General features: G+C 40.4%; 1 protein-coding gene across 1 annotated transcript in view; it reads left to right on the top strand.

The window, feature by feature from the left end:
- Positions 1-25119, top strand: part of CADPS2 (calcium dependent secretion activator 2) — a 794189-nt gene that overhangs the window by 576184 nt on the left and 192886 nt on the right. Inside the window, exons 9-11 of the mRNA XM_019509247.1 lie at positions 2374-2440; positions 15254-15362; positions 16009-16212. Coding sequence (XP_019364792.1) covers positions 2374-2440; positions 15254-15362; positions 16009-16212 — 380 coding nt within the window. The remainder of the gene's footprint in view (positions 1-2373; positions 2441-15253; positions 15363-16008; positions 16213-25119) is intronic.

The following is a 25119-nucleotide window of genomic DNA, read 5'->3' as shown; positions in this document are numbered from 1 at the left end:
CTCCCCACAGCACAAACAATGCTAATAAGCTACTGCACAGTATTATTAGGCTACTGTGCAGTAGATAAAGGCATCTTGAGTGAACTTGTATTTTGGCATCATCACCTCCAGCACCCCCCTCCCTCCCCAAAGTCAGCGGCGCTGCTAGAAGCAAGCAGAAAGGCAGAGCAGGGGAGGGGGGTGGGAAGAGGTGATAGAGTCTGGCTGCCTGGGCAGGTGTCCCTGTTCCTGGTTTGTCCCTGTCTCTGGCTGCCATGCTGCAGGCATTTGGCAGTTGTATGCCCAGCCCACTGCTGCCTAACTGCCCATGTGGAGCCACTGCTGAGGCTAGGAGCAATCACGACACCCCTAGCTCATCTGCATGACCTGCCCAGCCAGGCGGAGAGAGGGAGAGCTGGGAAGGGGCAGATAGAATGCGGCTGCCTGGGCAGATGCCCGTCAGTCCCCAGCACTGGGCATCTCCGTGGGCCCATTCTGAAGCAGCCATGTCTTTGTAGGGTAGCTCTTCCTTTTCTATACCTGCCTACTTCCCTTAAGTCCATAGATTGTACATTGAATTATAAGTCTTTGTTGCAGCTTTGGAGGCAAAGCTGCACTTGTCAGTTACCATTGCACCAGACTTCACTCTTTGAAGGATAAATTAGCTTGTTTTTTACATGTAGAACAGATAAGCAGGTGTCCTCCTCTTAAGCTTCGAACTGAAAATCATTCATATTCCTCCTCAGTGCTACAACACAAGACTTTCAGTTTGTGGTTCCTTCTACTCAGCTTCGTATGGATGTTCTTTGCAAGAACATTGATGCTGCTCTTGGTAGTACACACAATGAATAGAAAGGCAAACCATTATTTGAGGGTGCAGTTGTCAACATAATCTCATTAAAGTAAAATACATCACCAAGCATTCAGGATCTGAGACCCTGAAAAGCCTGCTGTGGCACCATTTATACAGAGGGGCCTTTCCATTCAGTTATTGATACCTGGAACTTCAGATTCCTATCTAGTAGCTATGATGAGTGGAACCTCCCACACCATCACCAGAATTTATGCCATTGAACATGCACTCCTTTATGAAATATTCTTTTTGAGAAGAATACACTCCTCAGGGTATATCTCTGTAAGTGGGTAAAGCTGGGCAGGTGCTCCTGGTGCTTGAGGGGCTTGATCCTGCATGGTAATTCCCAGGATATGCAGGATCAGGTCCCTCAAGCCCCTGGAACACATGCCTGTAGTGGCTGGAAAGTGTAGGCAGCTCTAAGCTGCCCAGGCTCTCCTGCTACCAAACAAATAGACATCCGGTGCTAAATAGTGACACAAATTAATATCTCCTTTGTCGTGGCCACATATTTGTGGCATGAGAAGGGGCATGGACATCTAGTTATGTGGCCTTTGTGCCACCATAAAAATTGTATGGCAGCAGCAAGGCAACGAAAAGTATTGTCTGTTTCCATCCTTACAGAATTTTTGTCCTCCTTTTTTTTTTTTTTCCTTTCTTTTCTTTTTTTTTAACCACAGGCTATATCCTTCCTGGTTGAGTGCTCAGAGTCTGGAGATGATAAAGGATCTTCAATAAAGCTTTGCTTTACTTCTGTGTCCCTTGCAAGACAATTAGGGAGCTTACCCTGCCACCTAAACAGTTAACATTATTTGTGGTATTGTTCATTTCATTGTATTGTTGTTTGCTTTCTGCCTCAAGAGTCTTGCAGTTTCTGTCACTCTGGGAAAGATATCCTTATTTTATTAATATTGCTGTCTGTACCAGCTATCCCTGTAGTTTGAGAAATCACAGTTTCTTTTATGTTAAGAGAATAAAGACCAGATTCTTTGATGATTGAGTTTTTGAGAGTTTTTTCAAGTTTACACTACAGTCGGTATTTTACTAACCACATTCTTGCTCTGCCATGTTGGAAGAATACTGGCAAAAATTCAAAATGCAAATGACTCTATAAAGAGCAAATCAGACAAGTTTACATTCTGATTCTTCTGCAGAAGGAAATATGCTGCTGTGTATATACCCGTAGGTTTGCTAAGTCATGAGTATTCTTTTTCCTCTTTTATTTTCATAGCATCAGTTGGCTGAATAAAAACAGATTAGCCTTTTTTAAATATCAAAACAATCCATTTGTTCCTGCTTTTCTTCTTCATGTATTTTTTTAAATTACAGTCAAGTTTTTAGTGAAGACATAGCTCGCTATACAACTGCACTTTCAAAATTTGAATAAATAGGGAAAAAATTGCTCTTGTTTAGAGATGACAGTGCTTAATTTAAAGAAGGGCTTGGTAGCATTTGTGTATTTAGTTACATTGCTTTTATTTGCATTAACTCCTCTTAATTTCACACTGGTTTTTCATAGAAAAAACATTTTCCTTTCACAGATATTTATATGCTTTTGGACAGAAGGTTTGGAAAAGATGGAAAAAACGCTACTTTGTCCTTGTTCAGGTTAGTATTTTTCTTGTCTACCAAATTGGGACAGTGAAGGTTTCCAGAAGCATAATTTCAAAGCTTTAAACGCTTTTGGTTTCTGCACTATCTAAGCAGTGTTGTCATCTTTGGAAATAGATATCTTACACGTACGTTCAAAGCATTGCCCAGATTTCCTAGCATCAGAAGTCCTACCAAGCTCAGAACAAGTGAAGGCACTTTATAGATGCATAGGTCAGATCCTGCTGTTTAATAATGTACAGTATAAGAACCCAAATTTATACACTCCTGTATTAAGTGCTTATGACATTGAATGATCCCATGAATAATGGCTCTTTCTAGTAGCACACAGTTAAACTAAAACAATATTTTAAAGGGGATGATAATATTTTCTCCTCCCTAAGTATTCTAATTCAGTTATTGTACCCTGTGTTTGAAATTAAGTCAAAACAACAAAGGATTATTATATCATTCTTTGATATATTTTATGTTCAGTATTTCTGTTTACATAGGCAATTTGTAATGAAAACAGAATAATAATAATGATAGCAAGTGCAAGGCTGTTCTTGTTTCTGACCACAAAAATATGCTGAGGTAATATATCTAGCCTTTTTTTTCCCAACCCAGAACCCAAAACCAAATATCTCTTGAATTCCAGCAAGAGGTAATAAAATACAAATGTATTATTAATATATTAAAATGGAAATGCATGTCTGTCTGTCTAAAGTTTTTTAACTGGAGGGATGACAGAACAAGGAGCAATGGTCTCAAGTTACAGCAAGGGAAGTTTAGGTTAGATATTAGGAAAAAAATTCTCACTGGGAGGGTAGTAAAACACTGGAACAGGTTACCCAGAGTGGTGGTGGAATCTCCTTCCTTGGTTTTCAAAACCCAGGTAGACAAAACTTTGGCTGGGACGATCTCATTGAGGCTGGTCCTGCTTTGAGCAGGGGTTTGGACTAGATGACCTTCTGAGGTCCCTTCCGACCCTAATTTTCTATGATTCTATGATTTAATTTAGCATGTTTAAAAAAAATCAGTATTTCCTTCCTCATACCTGTCTTCAAAGTGTAGTTGAAAGTTCCTGAGCAAATTCAGAGAGTTGCTCTTCCATGTTTGTCTTGCCCAGTTAATAGAAAAAGATTCTTGCAATGATAAGAATCTCCTTAAGTATGTTTTAATTTTATTATTGTCATGGTTCAGGGCTGTCCAACTTCTAGGTGGCAGGGGCTGCATGCCCTGCAGGCCACAGACCCTGAGGCTGCATGCTATCTCCCATCACTGTGCGTAACCCTGGTCTACTCCCAGCCACATCCCCAACCTGGGTCCACTCCAAGCCACACAGGCAGCTTAAGGCCACTCCCAGCTGTGCGTGCAGTTCAGGTGGCGCAGGTCCACTCCTGGATGCAAATGCAATCTGGCTTCTCTCTTCCCAGCTGTACACTGAGTGTGAGCAGCGAGACCCTTTCCTTGTCCCTTCCCACCATGACATTCTGTCCCCAGAAGTGGAGCAGGAAGCAGAACCCAGAAGAGAGATAGAGCCCAGAGCCACCATAGCAGCAGGAGCAATGGGAAGAGCAGCAGCTGGGCAGGAGCCTGTGAGATGCATGTTCAGTCTTTGGGGCTCACAGTTGGACAGCTCTGTTAGTTGAATGGAACTTATCACCCCCAAGAATGTTTTAAGGATGCAGGCTTCTGTAATGTTGGGTAATTAGACCCAGCAGCTCCCTTACAGCATTCTGTTACTCATCCCTGCTCAGGCTCTTCCCTTTGCCCTTCCAGTGATTAGAATGTAAAGGATTTTGAAATGGAAAAACAAAACAACAGCAAAAACTTTGTAAAAGCAAAGTTAAAAGTTATGAGTACACAAGTCCAGTTCTGCTCCTGTTCAGGTAAATAACAAATTCCCATGGCAACAGGGTGAGATTGTGCTTCATATCAGTAACTTAATGGTAAAAAGCCTTATGAGAGTGCATAGGCTCCTCAGGGGGAATATTGACTTTACTTATTGTTGACAGGTTGTTCTGAGCCTTCTAAGGCTCTGATGGGAGGTTTTTAGTGCCCTCCAAGGAGCCTATTGAGGGGGAGTCCCTGATGTGAATATTAAGACTTGTATGTAGAGGGAAGCAGGGAATCCCTCAAAATATATGGAATAGGTAAAATACCTCCTTATCCTGCTGTCTCACTATGCTGTCTTTCTGTACCTCCTGGACTCTGCTGCCTACCATTTTACAAAGGTTTTGTTTTCTTCTTACCTGCCACTGTCTTCTGTGGACTTCCTAAGACATGCACAAGTGAACATTTTAGATGGCCAGAAAGGTTGCTTGAACACTATGGTATTAGGAAGATTAGTTAATTCCCTTAAAGTGAATTAAAGCACCTCCAGTTTTCTATTCTTAGCTATAATGTAAGGGAATTTAAAAGCATTACAAGAATTTTCTAAATGTTATGGACTACTTCCTTCCATATCAGAACTTTATTTTGGCTCATATCAGTACGGTTGATGCACATTATCCATGTGACAGAAACATACAGTTCAAATACAGGCTTTATCTACTATATCTTGTTAACTAAATAGCAGCTATACAATATCAGATATACCATCAGCCTCTGTGCATCGCGTTAGTGTAAAAGAAAGATGTGAACAAACATGGAACAATGAATATCAACTTGTATTGATTTGTAATTCACACAGGTGGTGATCTCTCTTCCCCCACCCCATATTCATTCAAATTATATTGTTAAACCATTAAAACAGTAAGGACATGAAATTCAGTCACACAGTGATAGAGAGTATCAACCTGGTTTACTCACGGCTATGAAATGTGACTCAAGTGTGAAATTAGACGAGTAATGTTAATAGCATAAAAAAAACTGATATGAAGACTACGTATCCCTGTGGTCATTATCCTTATTCTAAGTTACTGCTATTTTAAGAGGGAACAATACACTCATCTAGGAAGGCTACAAGTGGCTTTTAAGTGTTTGGAAATTGTAACTACTCTGTTCTGTGATATAATTATTTGTGTGTTCCTTTTAATATACACTCATTTCTCCAGAAGGTATTCTATACCTCTTTTCAATCTAAAGTGCGTGGGCATGATGATGGGGAGCCAGCCTTTTCGGATGAACTTGAAACAGGAACAAGTTTTTGAAGTTCATCAAAAATCACCACCCATTTCCTTGACAACACACTTCTGTTTTAATGTCCATATTAAATCAGTGAGGCAATGAGGACTCTGATGCATAATAGTAGGGAATAGTTTATTGTATGTATGCATTCTTTTAAAACTCACAGCTTATTTATAACTCTCAATAACCAGCAAGTTAAGCAGTAGATAACATGAGACAGCCTATCAACTTATTTTTGTTAACCTCAGTTTCTTTCTCTGTTCTTATTCTTCTTTTTTTGTCACTCTTATTAGTTGCATTTTTTTCAAATTAACCTGTGTGCTCTTGTTAAAAGCCTCATAAAACTTTAAAAGAAAATCATTCATCTTATTAGGTTGTTGAGGAAAGGGCGTCACAGCTGGGAATGGCCTGGTCTATGTTAAATATTTCAATGGACTGCCTGGAAGGAGAGCCATGTGAAAGGAAGTAAAACAGATCAGTGACACTTCGATATTATAGCAAATTCTAAATTACAGCTGTCTCAGTCACTATTTTGTTTCAAACATATAAGGACTATCTCATTTCATATACTCTTGTAATAATTCTGCAAAGCTAAGAGAAAATATTTTACAAATTTTTTGAAAAATAGGTCTTGCTTTTCCTTTATAGGCCAGTTTCTCAAAACTGAAAAAGAAGAATAAGCCAGCCCAGGTGAAAGAAAAAAATTAAGCAGCGAAATGTGGATAATGATGGGAATTGTTTAAAATAATTTTATTAAATGGGACAAAAAATATAAGGAAAGAAGACTACATTCATATATGAAATAAGTATAGACAAATAGAGAATGTGGTGCCACTAAACATAATACAGTCAAGGAACTCTGAAAAACTGACCAACAGAGTAAAACAGTATGAGGGAAATCTCACTAGTGGACAGTAGTATAGAAATGGACAGTAGTGTTAAGGACAATAAAGAGTTTAAATATATCAGGACTAAAATGAACCTTCATAACGGAAATTGTAGGGTTGTCAATGGTAGTGAAGAAGAAGCAGAAGTGCTCAGTAAATATTTCTTTTCTCTATATGGGCAACAGCCAGATAAAGTATTCATATCATATTTTGTATTCCATCAGTAACTGAATAGAACGTTAAATTATAGCTGCTGCTGCTTTTTGTGTTCTTGTCATAGACTAGATGTTTTTCCAGAATTGTCCACAAGCAGTGGCTCTTTCCATTGCTGCAGCAAGGTCCTCCTTTGCATAGATTTCACCAAGGAGTCGGCAAACAAACAAGTGTTCCATAATCTGCACATCACTGCACTTGAATATATTTGTGTCATTTAGAGGATCCCCATTTGATCATGTTTGTTTTTGATCTTCCAGTTCACATGCGCAGGCAATTCAGGCATCACTATGTTGCTCAGTTTATATCAGCCCCTCTGGGAAGGTTCTCCTGAGGTTCCAGGTCCATTTTGGAGCACCTGATTGTGCATAATCTTTCCTTCCATAACCTCAGTTTTGCCCTGTCAGCCTTTGTGTCCAACGGCACGACATTGGTCACAAAACGTTTTCACACTTTATGCCATTTAGTTATTCTGTGTGACCATAGAGTACATGCTTAGGGTCTTCCATCTGTCTTGACCTTTCTTTTTGACGTGCTACCTATCTTCTGATATCAGGTGGTATAATGCCAGCCAGTAAATACAAGCTATCCTTTAGTGTTGGCTTTAGACATCTTGTTATTTCATAACAGCTGTCATTTAGAACTGTGTCTAGTTTCTTGGTACAAACTGATTGTTCCCATACTGGACATGCATATTCCTCAGTAGACTAGCACAAGGCAGTAGCAGTGGTTCATAATGTAGCTGGATTCACTCCCCACATTGATGTGACCAACTTTTAAAGTACCTTGTTGCAGTCATTGACTTTCCTTTTCGTTTTCTCTACATGTGCTTTATAGGTAAGTGTTCAGTCCAACTGATTAGTCAGTGGGATTCTTTCCTAGATGATGTTTAATTTCGGTGTGGTTTCTCTTTGGCATAGGCAAAAAGCTGTGAGCTGTGTCTGGTTGGGTTGGCATGAAGCTGGTTCCTATCATAGTAACCTTAGGGGCTGCTTGGCAAACATATTAGTCATTGGTATATATGTTAAAAAGGATTGGTGCTAGCATATTACACTGTGGGAGGCCATTTCATTGTCATCTCCAGCAGCTCCGTTTCTTGCATAGCTCTACATAAAATCATTGATTCTTCTGAAAAGATTGGATGAGCTGCACTAGGTGGTAGTCAAACATCATATCATAGACTTTGGCAAGCAGGTTTCCATGGTTGGCTGTGTTGTATGCCACAGATAGGTATACAAACACAGCACGTGTTATCATCCCTCTCTGAAATCCATCTTCTATATGCTGGGTGATGTTTAGTATTTGGCCAGTACAGGACTTGCCTGGTCTAAAGTCATCTTGTTCTGGTATTAAATATGTAAAAGGCAATTGAGAATAAGGTGTTCATAAAGCTTCTAAAGATGGCACAGAAGTGCCACTGACCTAAAGTTCTCTGGGTCTGAGGTATTCTTCCCTAGTTTTAATAGAGCTATTACATGGACTTGTCATCATAATTTAGATATTCTAAAGGTTGATGAGCAATTGTTAAAAAGGCATAATATTCATAACTTGGTTGTGGGACCAAAGTGCTTGTTCTGCTCCGCGCATATGTCATCAAGTCCAGCTGCTTTGCTGTTCTTCAAGTGATTTATTCCAGCATCAAGTTCATCCGTGTATGGTGTGTTAAATTGATTTTCCTCCAGATCAGTTTGCCTCCTAATATGTATTTTAAGCTGTTTGTTTGAAGCTTTAGCTATTTACATTCAATATTTTTATACCAGAAGGTCTAGATTCCTTACATCTAACAGTTTTAAAAGAGCTAGCTGAGAGGTTGTTTGGACAATTGTTGATTGAGTTTTTGGAAAGCAGATGATGTGCTGCTATTTACAAGGGGTAAACTAAACTTGGGAAATTGAAGGTTGGGAACGACTACACTGAAGTATATGCGAGAGAGTTGAGCAGTCATTGATCAATCGTTAAAGGTTTGTTTTTGTTTTTTTTAAATAGGGGACCTGTTTCTCTTCCCAACTAGTTATGTGGCATGTAGGAATAGCAAGCCTAACATACTTAACATACTCCAGTTGGCTAAGTAGGTCAGGCAGGACTACTTTAAATGTTGCAGTTGTTTGTGGTCAACAGGAAAGACCATGTAAAAAATAAAACTATCAGGAAAACAATCAGTGTAAAAAGGTTGACCAATCTGCGGGCAACGCCTGGGGTGACATAACAGGGAAAGCATGCAGCAGGGATCCAGAGACACACTAGGCCAAAGTTAGCCTTGCAAAATATCCATGAGAAAATATGAAAAGAAACAACAGCTTTTCTGCTATATTAGTGTTATTAACATCTTTTTATTGTATTATCTTTAGTGTTATTAAAATCTTTTTATTTTATTATCTTTATAATTTTACTTTATTTTGACTGACTTGATGACTTATGCGTGTATCTTTGCTTTTTTATATTTTTCCTTGATCTCTACAAGTATTATAAAATGTGGTGGCATTTTCTATCATATGACTTGTATGAACAAATTTAAATATCAATAGCAAAGTATACACAAATGCGATTTTGATATTTACTTCCTCTGAATATTTGTCAGTAAATACAGTTGTTTAGAAATTTCAGGAAGCAGAAGCAAAGAGAATTAATTTAAAATTCGAAATGCATATTTGTGGGTTATATCTTGAATAACTCACATAACTCTTATTACAGCCCTTTTGACTTAGGGCTCATTAAAAGCCAGCTATTGGCAAGTCCATTTAAATAATTTGGTGAATAATACCACTTGCTGAATAATTTGTTTGGGTATTAGTATGCAGCTTCAGAGATGATCAGATACTACCAAAAACTATTGGTTTAATGAATTATTCAACAAAAAACAGCAGTATTTACTCAGTAACACATTCAACAAACATTATTCAACCAGTTCTTCCCTCATTCACCAAACCAAAAATATATGTTTATAGCTTCATTTTTCTCTGTAGCTTTTTTATGGTCAGTGGCTTCCTGCAGTGTCATCTCCTTAGCTTCCTCAGACATCCTAGAAATCTTCAGAGAAAAAATTATAAGAAAATTTGCTGCACACAGGAGCCATGAACATAGGAACTGAATTTGCCTCTAGATTCTTGAGCTGTAATGTGCTCTTATGAAGTCACGGGGAGTTTTGCCTTTGACTTTCTTTGAGCTAGCAGTAAAAAAAAAACAAAAAAAGGGGGAAGTTTTCTGAAGTAATACAGCTCACTTTTCATCTATGAAGTCAAATGGATATTGCTTTTCTAAATGTACATGTACATCATTATTAGGAACTTTTATAATTCATAAATGTTTTAGGTTAAATGTGTAAAGCTATTACCTTTCCCTTAATATAAGAGATTGTATTGGCAAAACAGTGTTGTGCTTGGTAGTATAATTGTACCAGGTAAAGATTTAGTAAAACATAAAGCTATCCCAAAGGCTAACTGAAGAATTCGAAGCAGGTGACAACATTTGGGCATCCCTGATTCTATCCCAAACAATCTGTTGTGAGAAAACATAGAGCATCTGCAGTGACTTGTCGCTAGGAGGATAGAGAATGAACTTGAGCCACAGATCCTATCTCAGATTTTCCAAGGTTGGGGGATTATTAGTATAATTAGTATCAGGAGCTATTGACAAACCTGTGTATGTAAACAGCTATATGTATTCCATGAAATATATGTGGCAAGATGGGAAATAACGAGCTGAAAATTACCTGCCAGTTGGGGATGGCTGTTTAAGTGGTGTTAGGTATTCAAGGGAAGTCACAGTGGTCACTTTTTTACTGAATGTAGCTTGGAATGGGGATCCATGCGAAAGAAGGTTTAACATACATTTGAAAGAGCAACTATAATTTTTTTTTTCTTTTGGGGGAAAAAAAATTCTTTCCTTTGTACTACAAATCTTTCCAGGCAGAGCATCTCTTGTATTTGTTCTGGTAAGTATCTAATACGTTTTCAGATTCTGTAAGAATAATAAACATTTTGTGAGGCAGCCGCACTAATTCTTTAATGAGACATTGTTAATGCAACTGAAACAAAGTGTTTTGGAACATGTTGTTCCAAACACACTCATTTCTCTAACTGAGTTAGATCAAGTTACTGATCAGTGGTAGTTCAGTACTTACCCAGTATTAGCCTTCAGATTTTATAGATATTACTAATCGTAATCGACCTCTCTAGAATTAATATTATAAGGATGGACAGTGGTATCCACAGTTTCCCATCAGGGTCAAGGTACAATCATTGTATAAACAAATAGCGAGACTCAGAGATCTTAAATTTTTGTTTAAGATCAATTACATAGGGTGAGTATAATAGACAACAAGAAGGGAGTGTGCACAGGGAAGGTGATGTTTTTAATATTGTGCAGTTACAGAAGCAAATGATATGTACAACTTGATGGTTCCAAATTATTTTAGATATTTCCTGTCATAAACCCTGTGCTCATCATACAATATGGGTCCATGACAACACAAAGAATTTCTCCACTGTTGCAAAATGGACACAAAGCTAGCATTTCAAAGGTCATGGAGGTCAGAAAGTTGACTATTTACCCTTTGTAATCATTAGGGCTGTGCAAAGCTTCAGTTCGTGATTCGATTCGGTGGAGATTTGGCCCGATTTGGTGGCTGAATCTCCAAATCTGAATTGACTCAGAGGACCCTTTAATCTCTCCAAATTGAATCAGAACCCTCTGAATTGATTCAGAGAGATTCGGAAAGATTTGGAGATTCGGATATAGACACAGCTTTAAATGTTTTTTCTACGTACCTCTAGGTAGCAGGGGCTTGTGAATGCTGCGATGCCAGGACACATGAAGTATCCCACAGAACCCCGCCCCCCACCTCCCCTCCCCGTGTCCCTGCAGCTCAGCAACTGGTCCCTCCTGGGTCTGAGAGGGGGCACCCGGGGTCCCCCTGTGGCCAATTGCTCAGCCGGCAGGGGGTGCAGGCCCTCCACCCCCCCACGCGCTCTCCAGTAGACCTGGAAGTGGACCAGAAGTCCTTCTGGTCCACTTCCAGGTTCACCACCAAGCACATGGAGGGCCCCCCCCCCCCACACTCATGAGGGATGCTCCATGCGCCCCAGCATCACAGTGATCACGAGCTGCTCTGGTACCTCGAGATATGTAGAAAAAATATTTAAAGCTGTGTCTATGTCCGAATCACTGATTCTCAGAATCAGCATTGAATCTTCAGATTCAGATTTGACTGAATCAAATCAGGGACAGTGATCTGAATCAATGAATCAAATCACTGTCCTTGAGTCAGGCCAAATCCAAATCAAATAGGGCCTGCTTTGCACACCCCTAGTAATCATAGCTGGGACAATGAGGGTATTGCCAGGACCTACACATTTACAGCCAGCAGTCAAACTCCAACCTCTATATGCTAGAAATGTGAGGATGCTATGGGGGTGGTATTGGGAGTATAGAAGAACGATACACCTTCCCCAAACCCTGGCTTTCCAGCTTTACATTTTGTTACAACAAAACTAACATGGGTTAGTTACATAGGTGCAAGAAATCCTGGAGTTTGAGTCGGCATGCTTCTCATCTACAGAAAATTCAAACTGAAGATAGTTAACATATTTTTGTCTAACAAATATTGCAGTTTAAGATTAGTAATTTCTATGTCTATTATTGTCTGAAAATATAATCTTGTTTCTGACCACAGTTTTCTTAATGCTTAGTATTGTATCAAGTTTTTCAAGCTGAATTACTGACTTATCTTTTATGGTCTCTAAACCTCATCTTGTGATGCAAGGTAATCTGTGATAGTGAAATCTATACTAGCTATGAGAATCAAGGAAACTGGAATATAAACCCTATCATGATCAGGGTTTATTAGTATTGCAGATAACTCTCATTATAGAGTAATTATTAATGCAATATTGTTATAAAAAGCTTTGGTATGTAGCAACCTGATTCATTGATAGATGGACTCATTTGAACGACATGTTTAATATAAACAAATGCAAGGTTATATGTCTACGAACAAAGAATGAAGGTCAGACTCAGAAGATGGGGGATTTTTCTTTTGGAATACAGTGATACTAAAAAGGACATAGGGGTCATGATAGCTTACTAATAGAACAGGAGTTTCTATTGTAATCTTGTGCCTAAGAGAGCAATTATGATGTCTAAGCAGAGGAATATCAACTAGGAGTAAAGAGGTTGTATTGTATCTCTACATGTCATTAGTGAGAGCATTACTAGATGACACATTTAGGTCTGGTGTGAACACTTCAAAAAGGATGTTGAAAAACTGGAATGGATTCAGAAAAGAATAATTCACACTCTGAAAAACAAGTTGCCTTATGATCCTGAACAAGTTCAATGTATTCAGTTTATGCAGAACAAAGTTAAAAGATGGCTTTATTATTGGCTATGCATAGTTAAATGATAATAAAACTTCTAATAGTAGATATGTCTTTAACACAGTGATTCTCAACCAGAGTGCCACAACACCCTGGAGTGACTTGAGATCCTTTCAAGGGTGCCATGCAATCTTAGCACTGTTAGATGTGCAAACATGATTCAGAAGATCAACCCAAAGATTTAAAAGAGGAATTCTAGTGTTGAAACAATCTGAAATAGGGTAATCTTCCTGAGTTCTTTGCAACAGAAGAATTGCTCTTATATTTCTGTGGTCAAAAATAAGTGAAAATTGAGAGCATTTCTAATGGGTACCTTGAGTCTACCAAGCAATGCCTTGAGTCCAAAAGGGTTGAGAACTACTGACCTAACAGAAAAAAATGCATCAAAAAGCTCTAATAATTGGACACTGAAATTAGATCAAATCAGACAAGATGCACGGTATTTTTTTTCAACTGTTATGATAATTTACAGTTGGAGCAATTTACCTTGTAACATGGTAGATTCTCTTTCATTTGAAATCAAATTTCAATATCTTTCTAAACTATATGCTGCAGCTCAAACAAGCTTTGGGCTTGATGTAGAAATTACTGATTGGGGTTCTACAAGCTGTTAGGAGGTCAAATAAGATGATCACAATGGTTGGTTCTAAATTTAACATTTCTAAGTTTAGAAGAGGACATTTCAAATGCCAGTGTGCTACATTCTGCTTTGCCTGCCCCATTTGAGTTGTACCTTACAATGTGGTCTGTTCAACTGAACAGACCAAACTTGAGAAATACAGGCACCTGGCTTTTAGCCATCATGTGCTGGTCATCTTAAGATCTGTTGAAGCATGATACTAAATCATGTTCATATTCTTTTCTTGTATCTAATACAGTAAAAAAAACTACAGACAGAATATCAAATATGAGCATAAGCTCATCATGCTCTTTGAGTGCACAGTCTTATACTAATATACATATATACCATACTTATTCATACTTATATTATGATATCTTTGACTGGCATTTGTACTAGAGTAGAATTTAGGACACTGGATTAGTTTTTGCCTCACCTTAGGTTTCCTGTGTTCCATTGGTTAATTTATATACTCATTCTCAGCCATGTTTCCCATTTGTAAAATGGAAATGATATTACTGCCCCCTGCACTTTGTCTTTTTCTCCCCTGCTCCCCTGCGCTTTGTCTCCTTCACTTATATTTTAAGTTGTATGGATGGAGGGGGTGGGGTTGTTTCACCCTTCATAATGGGGATCTCTAAAAAGTATAAATATAAGTAAATGTGAAATAAATAATAATTGAAACAAAGCAATATATTTTCAAAATGCTGTGCAGGAAGCTAACAACATAGTGCCATCATAACAATGAAAGCTATTTCCACTAATGTGACATTTTATCTAAACACATCAAAGCTGTTATCAATGCTAAAAGAAGACACACAAGATAATGTACTATGCTATTTTGAACATGCATCCAGAGAGGAATCTATGAATTATTTTTATTGAGAGAGGCAACACATACAGTATCTGAATGTATTGCCTGAATCTGTACCTGCAGAACACCATGAATTCTGTCGAAGTCCCCTGTTGGGATTTGACTTCCACTGAGGGTTATTACTGAAGTATGTGATTGATGTGGAAAAGGACAAACATGAAAAGGTTTTTTTGGATGAAGATTCCAAAGATCTTAATAGCTCTTCTTCCCTAATCCCATGGTAAGATTTGGGTTTTTCTCCTTCCCAGACAAGAGGCACTACCTCATATCTTTTTTGATTAGTGTGACCATTTTCCCAGCTGGATCATCAGTGTGATGGTAACTCGCTTGCCTGTCAATACTACCTTTTTCAATACTACCTGCTTCCTAGCCACCAGACAACTGGCCTAAACAAGTAGGTCTCAAACAGCGACTTCATGCACTAGAACCTGGTAATTTGATTCTTTTCGAGTTGACTGGAACTATGAAACTTTATTGAAAGTTATGCTCCAGAGTACACACAGAGCATGCATTTGTATTCCTGGTTTCTTGGCAGGAAGAAAAGAAAGCACTCAGAATTTTATGCTGTTTTAAATAGATCTTTCATTTGCAAATTGGCCCTTGATGGCTTTTCCCCCTAAGAACTACTTGTGTATTCTGTATGTTTGATGGTACACAATGCAAGGCAGTTGACTGTTGGCAATTTGACCTATGAAATTTGATTTAGCAAACCAGAACTTTCTTCTTACTCAGGTTAGCCAGTACACCTTTGCTATGTGCAGTTACAGAGAAAAGAAATCTGAGCCTCAGGAATTAATGCAGCTTGACGGATACACGGTGGATTATACAGCTCCTCACCCAGGTACTCTTTATGCTATTATAAACTGTTACACAGTATATAGGATGGCAGACTTACTTCTGCCTGTTAGTATTAGGTCCCTATGACTTAACACAAGTAAATCTAGTTTCTTTCAGTACTTAAGGGTGTTTTATTTTTGTTAGGTTTACTTCTAAAAATCACTTATTAGAAAGAAGGCACTTTGTTGTAAGAACAAAATTCAAACTAAGTATCCAAAAGATCACAGGACCTTTTGCACTAAAAAACAAGAAAAAAATTAACGCAGAGGCTTCTCTTTTCTTCTTCTGACAGTAGTATGGTTAGTAGCACTGACAGCCAAAGCAAAGTCAACAGAACTCTGTTGAATGAAGTCTGTTGTACTTACGATATGCTTTTCAAAAAATTAAATGAGGAAATGCGATTGTATGACTTTAGACCCAGGTCAACAGCCAGGATCTCATAAATTTATATATGAAGATATACTATATCTTCATATTGCCATTTAATGCCTGTTGCTATGCATTTTATCATCCTTCCTTAATTATAAAAACTTAGTTTGTATGCTATATTTTAAATAGTGGCATCCAATTGGTTACGTATTAAGTATAAGTAGTTAATTATAAATAACTGATGCAATTTTGTTTTTATATTTTAATGCCTATTTTTGCAGGTCTTCAGGGTGGCCAGATGTTTTTCAATGCTGTTAAAGAAGGAGATACAGTAATATTTGCCAGTGATGATGAGCAGGATAGAATACTATGGGTTCAAGCAATGTACAGGGCAACAGGTCAATCATATAAGCCTATTCCTGCAAGTCAAGCACAAAAGATGAATCCAAAAGGAGGAAATGTCCACACAGATTTATCACAGCATTGTAAGTCTTTTTTCTTTTTTTGGTGGGGCGGTGGAGGGGGGCAAGAGGTGGAGAGATGGACAGTAGGGCTGTGCAAAGCTTTGGTCACTGATTGGATTTGGATGAGATTCAGCCTGATTTGGCAGCTGAATCTGCAAATCCAAGTCAAATCAGGAGACCCATTAATCTCTCAAAATCAAATCGGAGATTCAACAATTCTGTCATAGACACAGCTTTATATATTTTTTCTACATACCTCAAGGTATCAGGTGGTTTGTGAATTCTGAGATGGTGGGGCAGATGGAGTGTCCTATGGGAGCGTTGGAGGTCCCCAGTGCATTCAGCAGCGGACCCAGAAGTGAACCAGAAGCATTTCCGGTCCGCTTCCAGGTCTGCCGCAGAGCACACGGGGGACACCCCACCCTCCATCCCCGGCTCAGCGAGTGGTGCCTCCTGGGTTGGGGGAGCACCCGGGATCCCCCTGCAGCGGATCGCCAAGCCAGGGGGGCGCAAGGGGATCCATCGCCGAGCATGCGGGGGGGGGGCCCCCACACTGCTGTGGGGCGCTCCATCCCACCCCACCATCTCAGCATTCACGAGCCGTACCTGGTACCTCAAGTACGTAGAAAAAAATTACATTTTAAAGCTGTGTCTATGGCTGAATCACAGATTTGCTGAATCAGAATTGAATCTTCAGATTCGGCCAAATCTAATTGGGACAGTGATCCGAATCAGCGAATCTATGATCCAAATCAGCAAAACCCTAATGGACAGTTAGGGTTTTTTGTTAGTTTTTTTTTTTTAATTAGTAAAATATGGAGAGGCCCCCTCAATAAAGATTAAATACTGATTTACAGGGAAAGGCAAAATTTCCTGGCAGTATATTCCTAGCTAACAGCTCTTTAACTCAGAGTATCATTAACAGCCAAGGGAATGCCTGGTTTGGAGGCCACTGTTACTATTATAAACCATGAAAATATGACAGTTAACTTTTATATTTTTTTAAAGGTGAACTGCATATTGCCATAGTGATAATGTTTGGATGTATGATATATTTTTCTTAGAAGAATCAGATGTAGTGACTAAAGGAAAATATTTTTTTCCTCTTAACTTTCATTAGTTTAATAATACTTTATTAAGTATCTGAATAAATTATCCAAAATGTTTAATGTAAACATGGAGAAGTAGGGGGACCTAGATGGGATAATGAGACATATGGGGCAGTGTGAAACCTGGGCACTACCCCTCCCCCTGCCCCCACCTGCTTCAGGCTGCAGGGAATCAATGACCCATTAATGACCCATTTTTCTTTACTTCATAGGTGCTAACTATCACCTGTGAAGTAACAGTTACTGTTAATGATCATTCCACTAATCAAGCTAACCTATTTTAGGACAATTTTGCTGTCTGCTACAGTTTTTTATTTCACAGCTCCTGCCACTTTACCTCCACACCCCACAACTAGGACACTTGTTTTAATTTTGTTAAAAATTAGGACACTTTGTTTTAATTTTCACTGGCTGGCCAGGACTGGCCTCCGAAATCAAGGACTGTCCTAGCCAAAATGGGATGTATGGTCACCCTATTGCATGGGCCCCAAGGCTTCTATACAACCCAAAATGTTGTTATATTGCGTGTAAAAACATAAAATAATTTTAATTAAAATAAGAAAAGATGTCAGGGAACTATGGCTTCAAAGAAAATGAAGGAGTAAGTAGGTTCTAGAAGTTTTATGTTTCAGGGATGTATTTGGTAGCCATGTTGGTCTGAAACAAAAAGAAATGCAACACTAAAACTCTAGAGTGTTGCATTTCTTAGAAATTTGATGTAGCATTAATATGCTATTGATTAAATTATATATTCTTGGGCCATCAAATTCAGGCCCCTTTCATTGTAGGCAACCACATACAATCCCTTTCATATATATCGAACTACATCTAAAAAATTCTTAAAGTTTTTTTGCCCCTGTTACTCCAATGGCAAAAATGTTCTAGAACCACCCTTGGTTAGAATTCTTCATTTTAATTTAGAGCCTAAATCATTTTCATAACCAGTTTACAGTTTTCACTGTCAGGCCAACATCTTCCTTTCACTTAAATTGCACTTTTCCTTCCTCGGTTCTAACCCTCCTTGGGGGCCATCTGGAGGCCAGTCACAACATTGACTTGCCCACCTATCTAGAGCCAGGGATGATGCAAGCAGGGTGTGGGGCCCAGGGCATATCAACCTGTGGGGGCCCCACCCCTGGGTGCAAGGAAACCGGTGGCGGATTCAGCGGGGGGTGGTGAGCAGCCAGACGCACCAGATTCAGCATCGGGTGTGCCAAGCTGCCAGATGTGAAGCCAGCAGCAGCACAGAGTTGCTGCGCTGGTCCACCTGGCTCAGCGGGCCCCCACAAAGCGCAGAGCCAGGGGCGGTCATCCCAATTCACACCCCACTCCTAGGGATGGCCCTGTCTAGGGCAGTCCATCCTGCCTCACCAGCCATGCCTTTGATATTTCAAAAAAATAGGTGTTTATATGCAGGAGGCTACCCATTTAGTTGCCCTGATGCCAAGGGCAAAATACACAGCTCCAAACCTCTCCTTATACCATGTCCCATGCCTCGCAGATGGTATCCAAAATCGCTTCAAACTCCCCCGGCCCCTTAGCTGGGCCACACTTAGCCTCTGGCCCAAACTTGGCCGCAGGTGTCCTCAGACATGCCTTGGCCTCTCTGCCCCCCTCACTGGGTCTTGGCCTCAGTCTTAGACCCCACTTTATGGGCCTAGACCCTGCCTCAGGCCCCACTCACTGGACCTGGGCCCTGTGCTTTTCGGCTGGGGTGTGGTCCCCTAGCCTTTCCCCTCCATGGGTTACCCACAAGGCAGTGGGAGCTGATGCTGTATGGCACTCCATCCTCGCCTTTCACTGGGGAGGCACAGGTGTGGCATTTCCTGGAGACTGCCCTGCCACAGGTAGCCCTACCCTAGCAAGCTGCAGTTTCAGGTCCTACCCAGGACCAAAAGGAACCTCCTCCATCCCCATTGTTCCTACCCTAACCTTCAGATTTTCTGGAAGCTGCTCTCCTGAGGCTGTGTGATGCTGCTTCACTGGCTGCCTAGATGTAACTGCCCCTCAGCTCCTAGGGCCTGGGCTTATACCTTGGCTGCCCAGCTCTCATCCAATCTGGGGGCCCCCTTGCAGTCATGTGACCACCTAATTTGGCCTAACTGCACCTGCTTCACAGCCTGTTCAGGCCCCTGGAAGTGGTGGACACCAAGCTCCTGATGAATTTAGAGCAGCAATCATATCCCATCTAAGCCTTCATTTTACTAAATTAACGTGGCCAAGCCCTTTTAGTCTCTTCTCAGACAAAAGGTTCTCCATACTTGTGTTCATTCTAGCACCTCTTCTGTGCTCTTCTTTCAATTTAAAATTAGATTTCTTAAATATAGATGATCAGAACTAGTGTATCTACTCAAATATAAGGCACTGCCCCTCAAATAATTAGATTGTATAAGGAAAAATTATAAAGTTGTTATATTTTCCAGCTATAGAATCTCATTATTGGAGGTTTGTCTTAAATTTGTCCCCCTCCCACTGCTACAGCAGAGATAATAAATCTGGGGGTTAGGTAGCTGCCCTTGCCCTCTTCTCCTTCAGCTTCTTTCCCCTGCAGTCCCTTCACCCCCCACCACACACACACTTCCTGTAAGACTCTGCTCTCCCTGAGCATAAGGAAATGAAGGGCACATCTGAAAACACTGACATTGAAATAAACATAAATGTAGTGTAATGTTCATATAGGCAAATAGTTGCAAGTACCCATAGATTAAGTTAATCCAGAATTGATGCATTCTACCTTTTTTTAAAACTGTTGCAAGCACAGGTCATCTATAAACACACTTTTAAGCAGCACTTTTTGTACCTACTTATATATAGCACAAACTATACATGTTAGTCCAAAACCAAAAGTCTCATGATTTACCATGCAATTCACTGGGCTGGACATCAGCAGAATCGAAAGCATTTTAAGCCATGGTGAACCCACAGCCTACCACTGCTCAGTATGTGTGTGTATTCCAGATATCCCCCCATAAAGGATCCATGTGCTAATCAGCCCCATCTTCCCTCCCCCCCCCCCAAACTCATGCCTGTAACCCAGTATTTTTGTGATGAGTCGTGGGGTCCTCCAAAAATTTATATGCAGATAAGGCACAGGGCAACATGATCCAACTCCACCTCATGGAAGGCAGGGCAACACTAATCATATGTGACAGGCTGAGAGAGGAGTTAATAGATTCTGGGTGAACTGTGTGATGCCTTCCTTGGCAAAGTTTGTCAGGTATTAAGATTGATGAAGAAACAGGAATCACTGGAAATGGGAAAGAAAGGCATGGCTCAACTTTGAAGTAAAAATGTATGCAATGTAGTGACTCACCATAACTTAGAGTCAGCACTGAGGGGAACTGCATGTAATGGGCACTACCATATATCTTATTTAAATGAGCTGGTACCCTATCCTTGTTGGTAGGTTTCTATCAGCACTCAAAGCCTGTTCTGTGCTTTAAAGGTTGAGAAAGGGATTGACAGATTATTGGGGTGTAAGAAGTAGAGGAGAGGAGACCCAAAGCTCAAAATAATGACAGTGGTGGCAAGTAAGCATGAGATGAGAATAGTGGAAATGAAGATCTGGAGACAGATGGAGAGTGGATGAAGATGGAGAAGAAAGGAAGAAAGAAGGTGACAGCAGGAACAACAGTGGAGTCAGCAACAACAAGAGTGGTGATGACAGAGGAGAGCAGGAGAGAGAACGGGAGCAGCAAGAGAAGGTATTTTGGGTGAGAAGCAACAGACAGTGGTAGTATGATGACACCAGGAGTGGGACAGCAGAAAAACATGGAAGAGGCGCTGAGAGCAGCTGGAGAGGAGCAGAGGCTGTGGATAAAGGCACCTTTAACCAGCAACGGGAGGCAAATGGGATTGGTGATGAACAGATCTGGTTTCCTGGAAAAGTTACTGCTTGAGATTTTGGAGGTGCAGGCAAATTATCTCACCAGCCTGATTGCTTTCTTGAAAAAAAGACTTTGGAGCTGACTTATTAGGATGGAGAAGGGTATGAGAACTTTTGGAAGAACTATGCAGAGAAATGTGGAAGGGAGAAATCAAGAGGGATAAAGTTCATAGCAAGGGGCAAGTCGAGAGAGAGAGCGATTATAGTTTGAATGTACACAGATTTTCTAGAGACAGAAGACATAGAAAGATGAATGGAAAAGCACATCCGAAGGGTAATGTTGGTAAAGAAAGTAAGGGACAAATATGGGATCTGGATAGGGTCTTTGAGGGCATGAGTAGTGTTACAAGCAGACAAGTGGAGCCCAGGTGGTGTGCTGTACCTCCCATCAGTGATCCAGATCATGGCACACCAGGGTTTTATAATGTACCATAGGCAACCAAAATGGTTCAGCAAATGTGAAAAGGTGGGGAACCTGTCCTTACACTGTACTACAGATGTGAAGGTGATGGGTCCTAGAGCAGCAGAATGCCAGGAGTCCCTAAAATGCACTGTTTGTAAAGGAGAGGGACACTTGTATCATTGGTGCCCCAAAGACTTTGCAAATATAATCAGACCCCCTGAGGAACAGCAAAACCTGGAGGAAGAGAGGAAGGGTTGTACACTGAGATAGAAATGGTAGAAGAATCCCTGCAGGAAAGTGAAACAGAGAAGAAGGTGGGAGAAATTTCTGTGATTGAGGCAGCACAAGAGGAGATAGGAGATGAAATGGAAGGGATGGCTGGAACAGCAAACATCTCAGAGACAGGTGGTGGTGGGAAAGAAAAAAGACACCCTATAGATCAGTGGTCTCCAAACTTTTTTGATAGCGCACCCCTATCAGTAAGCGATTTTTGAGCACGCATCCCCAATATATGTATATTTATATTCGCACACCCCATCAGTAAAAAAAATTTTAAGTACACACCCCCAATATATGTATATTTATATAAATATACATCTAAATAGAAGTTCTGATATTTTCTTCCCGCACCCCAGTGGATTGTCTTGCACGCCCCACTTTGGAGACCACTGCTATAGACAACAGATGTGGAGATGGAGCAAGAGAAAGAACCACAGAGAGACGCTGGGAAAAGACAGAAAATCCAGGGGCTGAAGACCAGGAAGAAGAAACCTGATAATAAGGGAGGTCAGTTGGAGGAGCAGCTGGAGAGCAGTTTCCTCTTGCTGATGCCTTTGGGCTCCAGCCCAGAGTGGAGACCAGAAGGCAGGAAGTGGCAGGGAGGCAGGAATCTGCAAGCCTTCCTAAATGGAAAAGCAGTCCAGCAGTTTGCAAAGGCCGCAAGAATGCCAGTGAGGAAGGGGGAGGAGTCAACCACCCTGAGCAGTAACACTGATGGACCTTAAAGAGACAGGCACACGCAATTTAAAATGAGCATAAATGGCATTGACAATAGTTTCACTTAACATCAGGGTTTTCTTAACAAGGAGAAGATGGGACCAGCGTTAAGCCAAGTAAGGGTTGACATAATCTGCCTGTGATAATGTGGTATACCAGAGGAGAGGGATTATAAACACTTTGAGAAATGGTGGAGATGGGAACCATCCTGGTGGTCAGGGACAAATGAGAACAAAGCAGCAGGGGTAACAATATTATTCAGTAGTCCAGAGCTGAGACAAAAACAGGTAGAAGAAATCATCAGTTGCAGATTGCAGCAAATTATTATACTATCAGTCAAGGGACCAGAATTAGATATTTCAATATACAGGCACAACTGGAGAGGGAGGGAAGGAATGAACTGCTTAGAAAGCTAGCAGTCTACGTGTTTGGAGAGAGATCACACATAATAGCAGGAGATCAACTGTATAATGAATGTGTGCAACACAACAGGGGAAGGAGGAAGCACAGCTTCAGACAGCTCATGAAGACGGTGGACAAATATAATAAAAGAAGAGTCACTAAAAGATGTGTGGGTAGGTGAGAAAGTTTCCACTAGGGCAGACCCCAATACAAAGAAACAATCAAGAATTGACTTTGTGCTTGTATCAAAAGAAATAGGGGTAAGAAAGACAGAAGCCATGAATATGGCTTTTAGTGATCACTAGATGCTGAAGGTGGAAATGAGCCTTGCTAAGAGCTCCATGAGAGGGAAGGGACTGTGGAAGTGAAATGTGTGGCTGTTACAAGAGGAAGGGAGATGTCAAGCATACATGAGACAATATGAGGGATGGTGAGCACTGAAGAAATATTTTGGGGCACACCACAAAATGGTGGATGATGGTGAAGAAGAGGATAGGAGAATTCTTCAGGAAGGAAGACCAAAGATGTGCAGGAAAAAGAATGAAAGAGCCAGGAAAGCTGCAAAGAAAGATGCAAGAACTGCTACAGGAAGCTGCAGAAGACAGGGTTAGAAGACCTAGAAGAAACAAGGCAAGAATTATAAACCTTGTTTGAAAGAAAGACAGGAGAGAAAATGTTCTTAGCACCTTAGTTGGGAGAAAATGAAAAGTGGTCCCACTGCTTTTCTCAGCCAGCATGAAGGCAGCAAAAGGAGAGCTTACAGCAGTGTGAGAAGGGGGTGGTGCACAGGTGAAGGAGGAGGTGTTAGAGGTATTGAGAAGATTTTACAAAGAGCTATACCAAAAGAAGGAAATAGGAAGAAGGATTTCTTGAAAGAGATTGAAGAGAAAGTAGAGGAAGTGAAAGCAAAAAGATGAAAGAAAAGATAAGCTTAAGGAAAGTGGAGGAGTGTCTAAAAACCTTTAAAAGAGGTAAATCACCAGGAGCAGATGGACTGCCTATGAAATGTTGTGAGAAGTTTTGGGCATGGGTAAGAAGCATTGTGATCTTATTCTTCAAGAAAGGAGAAAAGAAATTCCTGAAAAACTGGAGACCAATTACACTCCTTAATATGATCTATAAGTTAATGGTCACAACACTGGCTTTGAGGATAAGGAAAAAAACCCAGAAGATAATACATGAAGACCAAGTATGTTCAGTACCAGACGGAAGGATTTCCAGAGTGATCAGAGATGCACAGTCCCAGATGCAAGAGAGGAAAACAAACATAGTTATAGCAAACCTAGATTTAGAAAAAGCATATGACAGAGTGGATCATGATTACCTACCTGTTCAAGGTGCTAGGAAAAATGGGGTTCCCAGAGAAATGTGTATGTTGGACAAAGTTATTGTATAGAGAAGCAGAGTCAAGTCCAAATTAATGGGCACCTAAGTGGAGCCTTTAAAATCTATACAAGGGTGAGACAAGGATACCACCTGTCACAGCTACTATTTGTGTGCACTATGGAACTATTAGCACAAAGAATAAGAAAAGACAAGGTCATAAGCGGAGTAAAGATTCCAGAAGGGGGTGAGGTAAAATGCGTACTAGACATGGATAATATAAATGTAGTAGTTAGAGAGAGGCTTTCAATGGAAAGGGGCTAAAGCATACATCAGAGTATAGAGAAGCAACAAGAGCTGAACTAAATAGATCAAAAAGCATGACAATGGGAGTGGGGAACTTGAGGGACTTGGAGAAGGTGGGCCTTCGGATAAGAGAGAGAAATCAGAATGCAGGGGATCCCAATGGATGTTGAAGAGAACGGTAATATGACACAGGAAAAGGTGACAGCGAGGTTACAGCAAATACTTTGGTTATGGTCCAGAAAGACACTGTCCTTTGCTGGAAAAGTGTCAGCGTTTAAGGCTGCACTATGATTATTCTATATCTAGGAATTATATTCCCACTGACATGGCAGCAGATAGCAAAAGTACAGAGGGAAATATGTGTGTTCTTCTGGACTGCCAAAAGAGAAATGTTGGTTAGAGCTGAACTGTATATGGAGCAAGAGAGGGTGGGGGATAGGGGCTGCCAGACTTGGGATTGTTTGTCTTTGCAAAATATGTAAGTGCAATATGCAAGTCGGTAA

The sequence above is a fragment of the Gavialis gangeticus genome, unplaced genomic scaffold (genome assembly GCF_001723915.1).
Source record: "Gavialis gangeticus isolate Ggan-Ray unplaced genomic scaffold, GavGan_comp1, whole genome shotgun sequence".
Classification (NCBI taxonomy): Eukaryota; Metazoa; Chordata; order Crocodylia; family Gavialidae; genus Gavialis; species Gavialis gangeticus.
The sequence above is the reverse complement of the archived record's forward strand: the minus strand, read 5'-3'. Positions and strand labels throughout refer to the sequence as shown.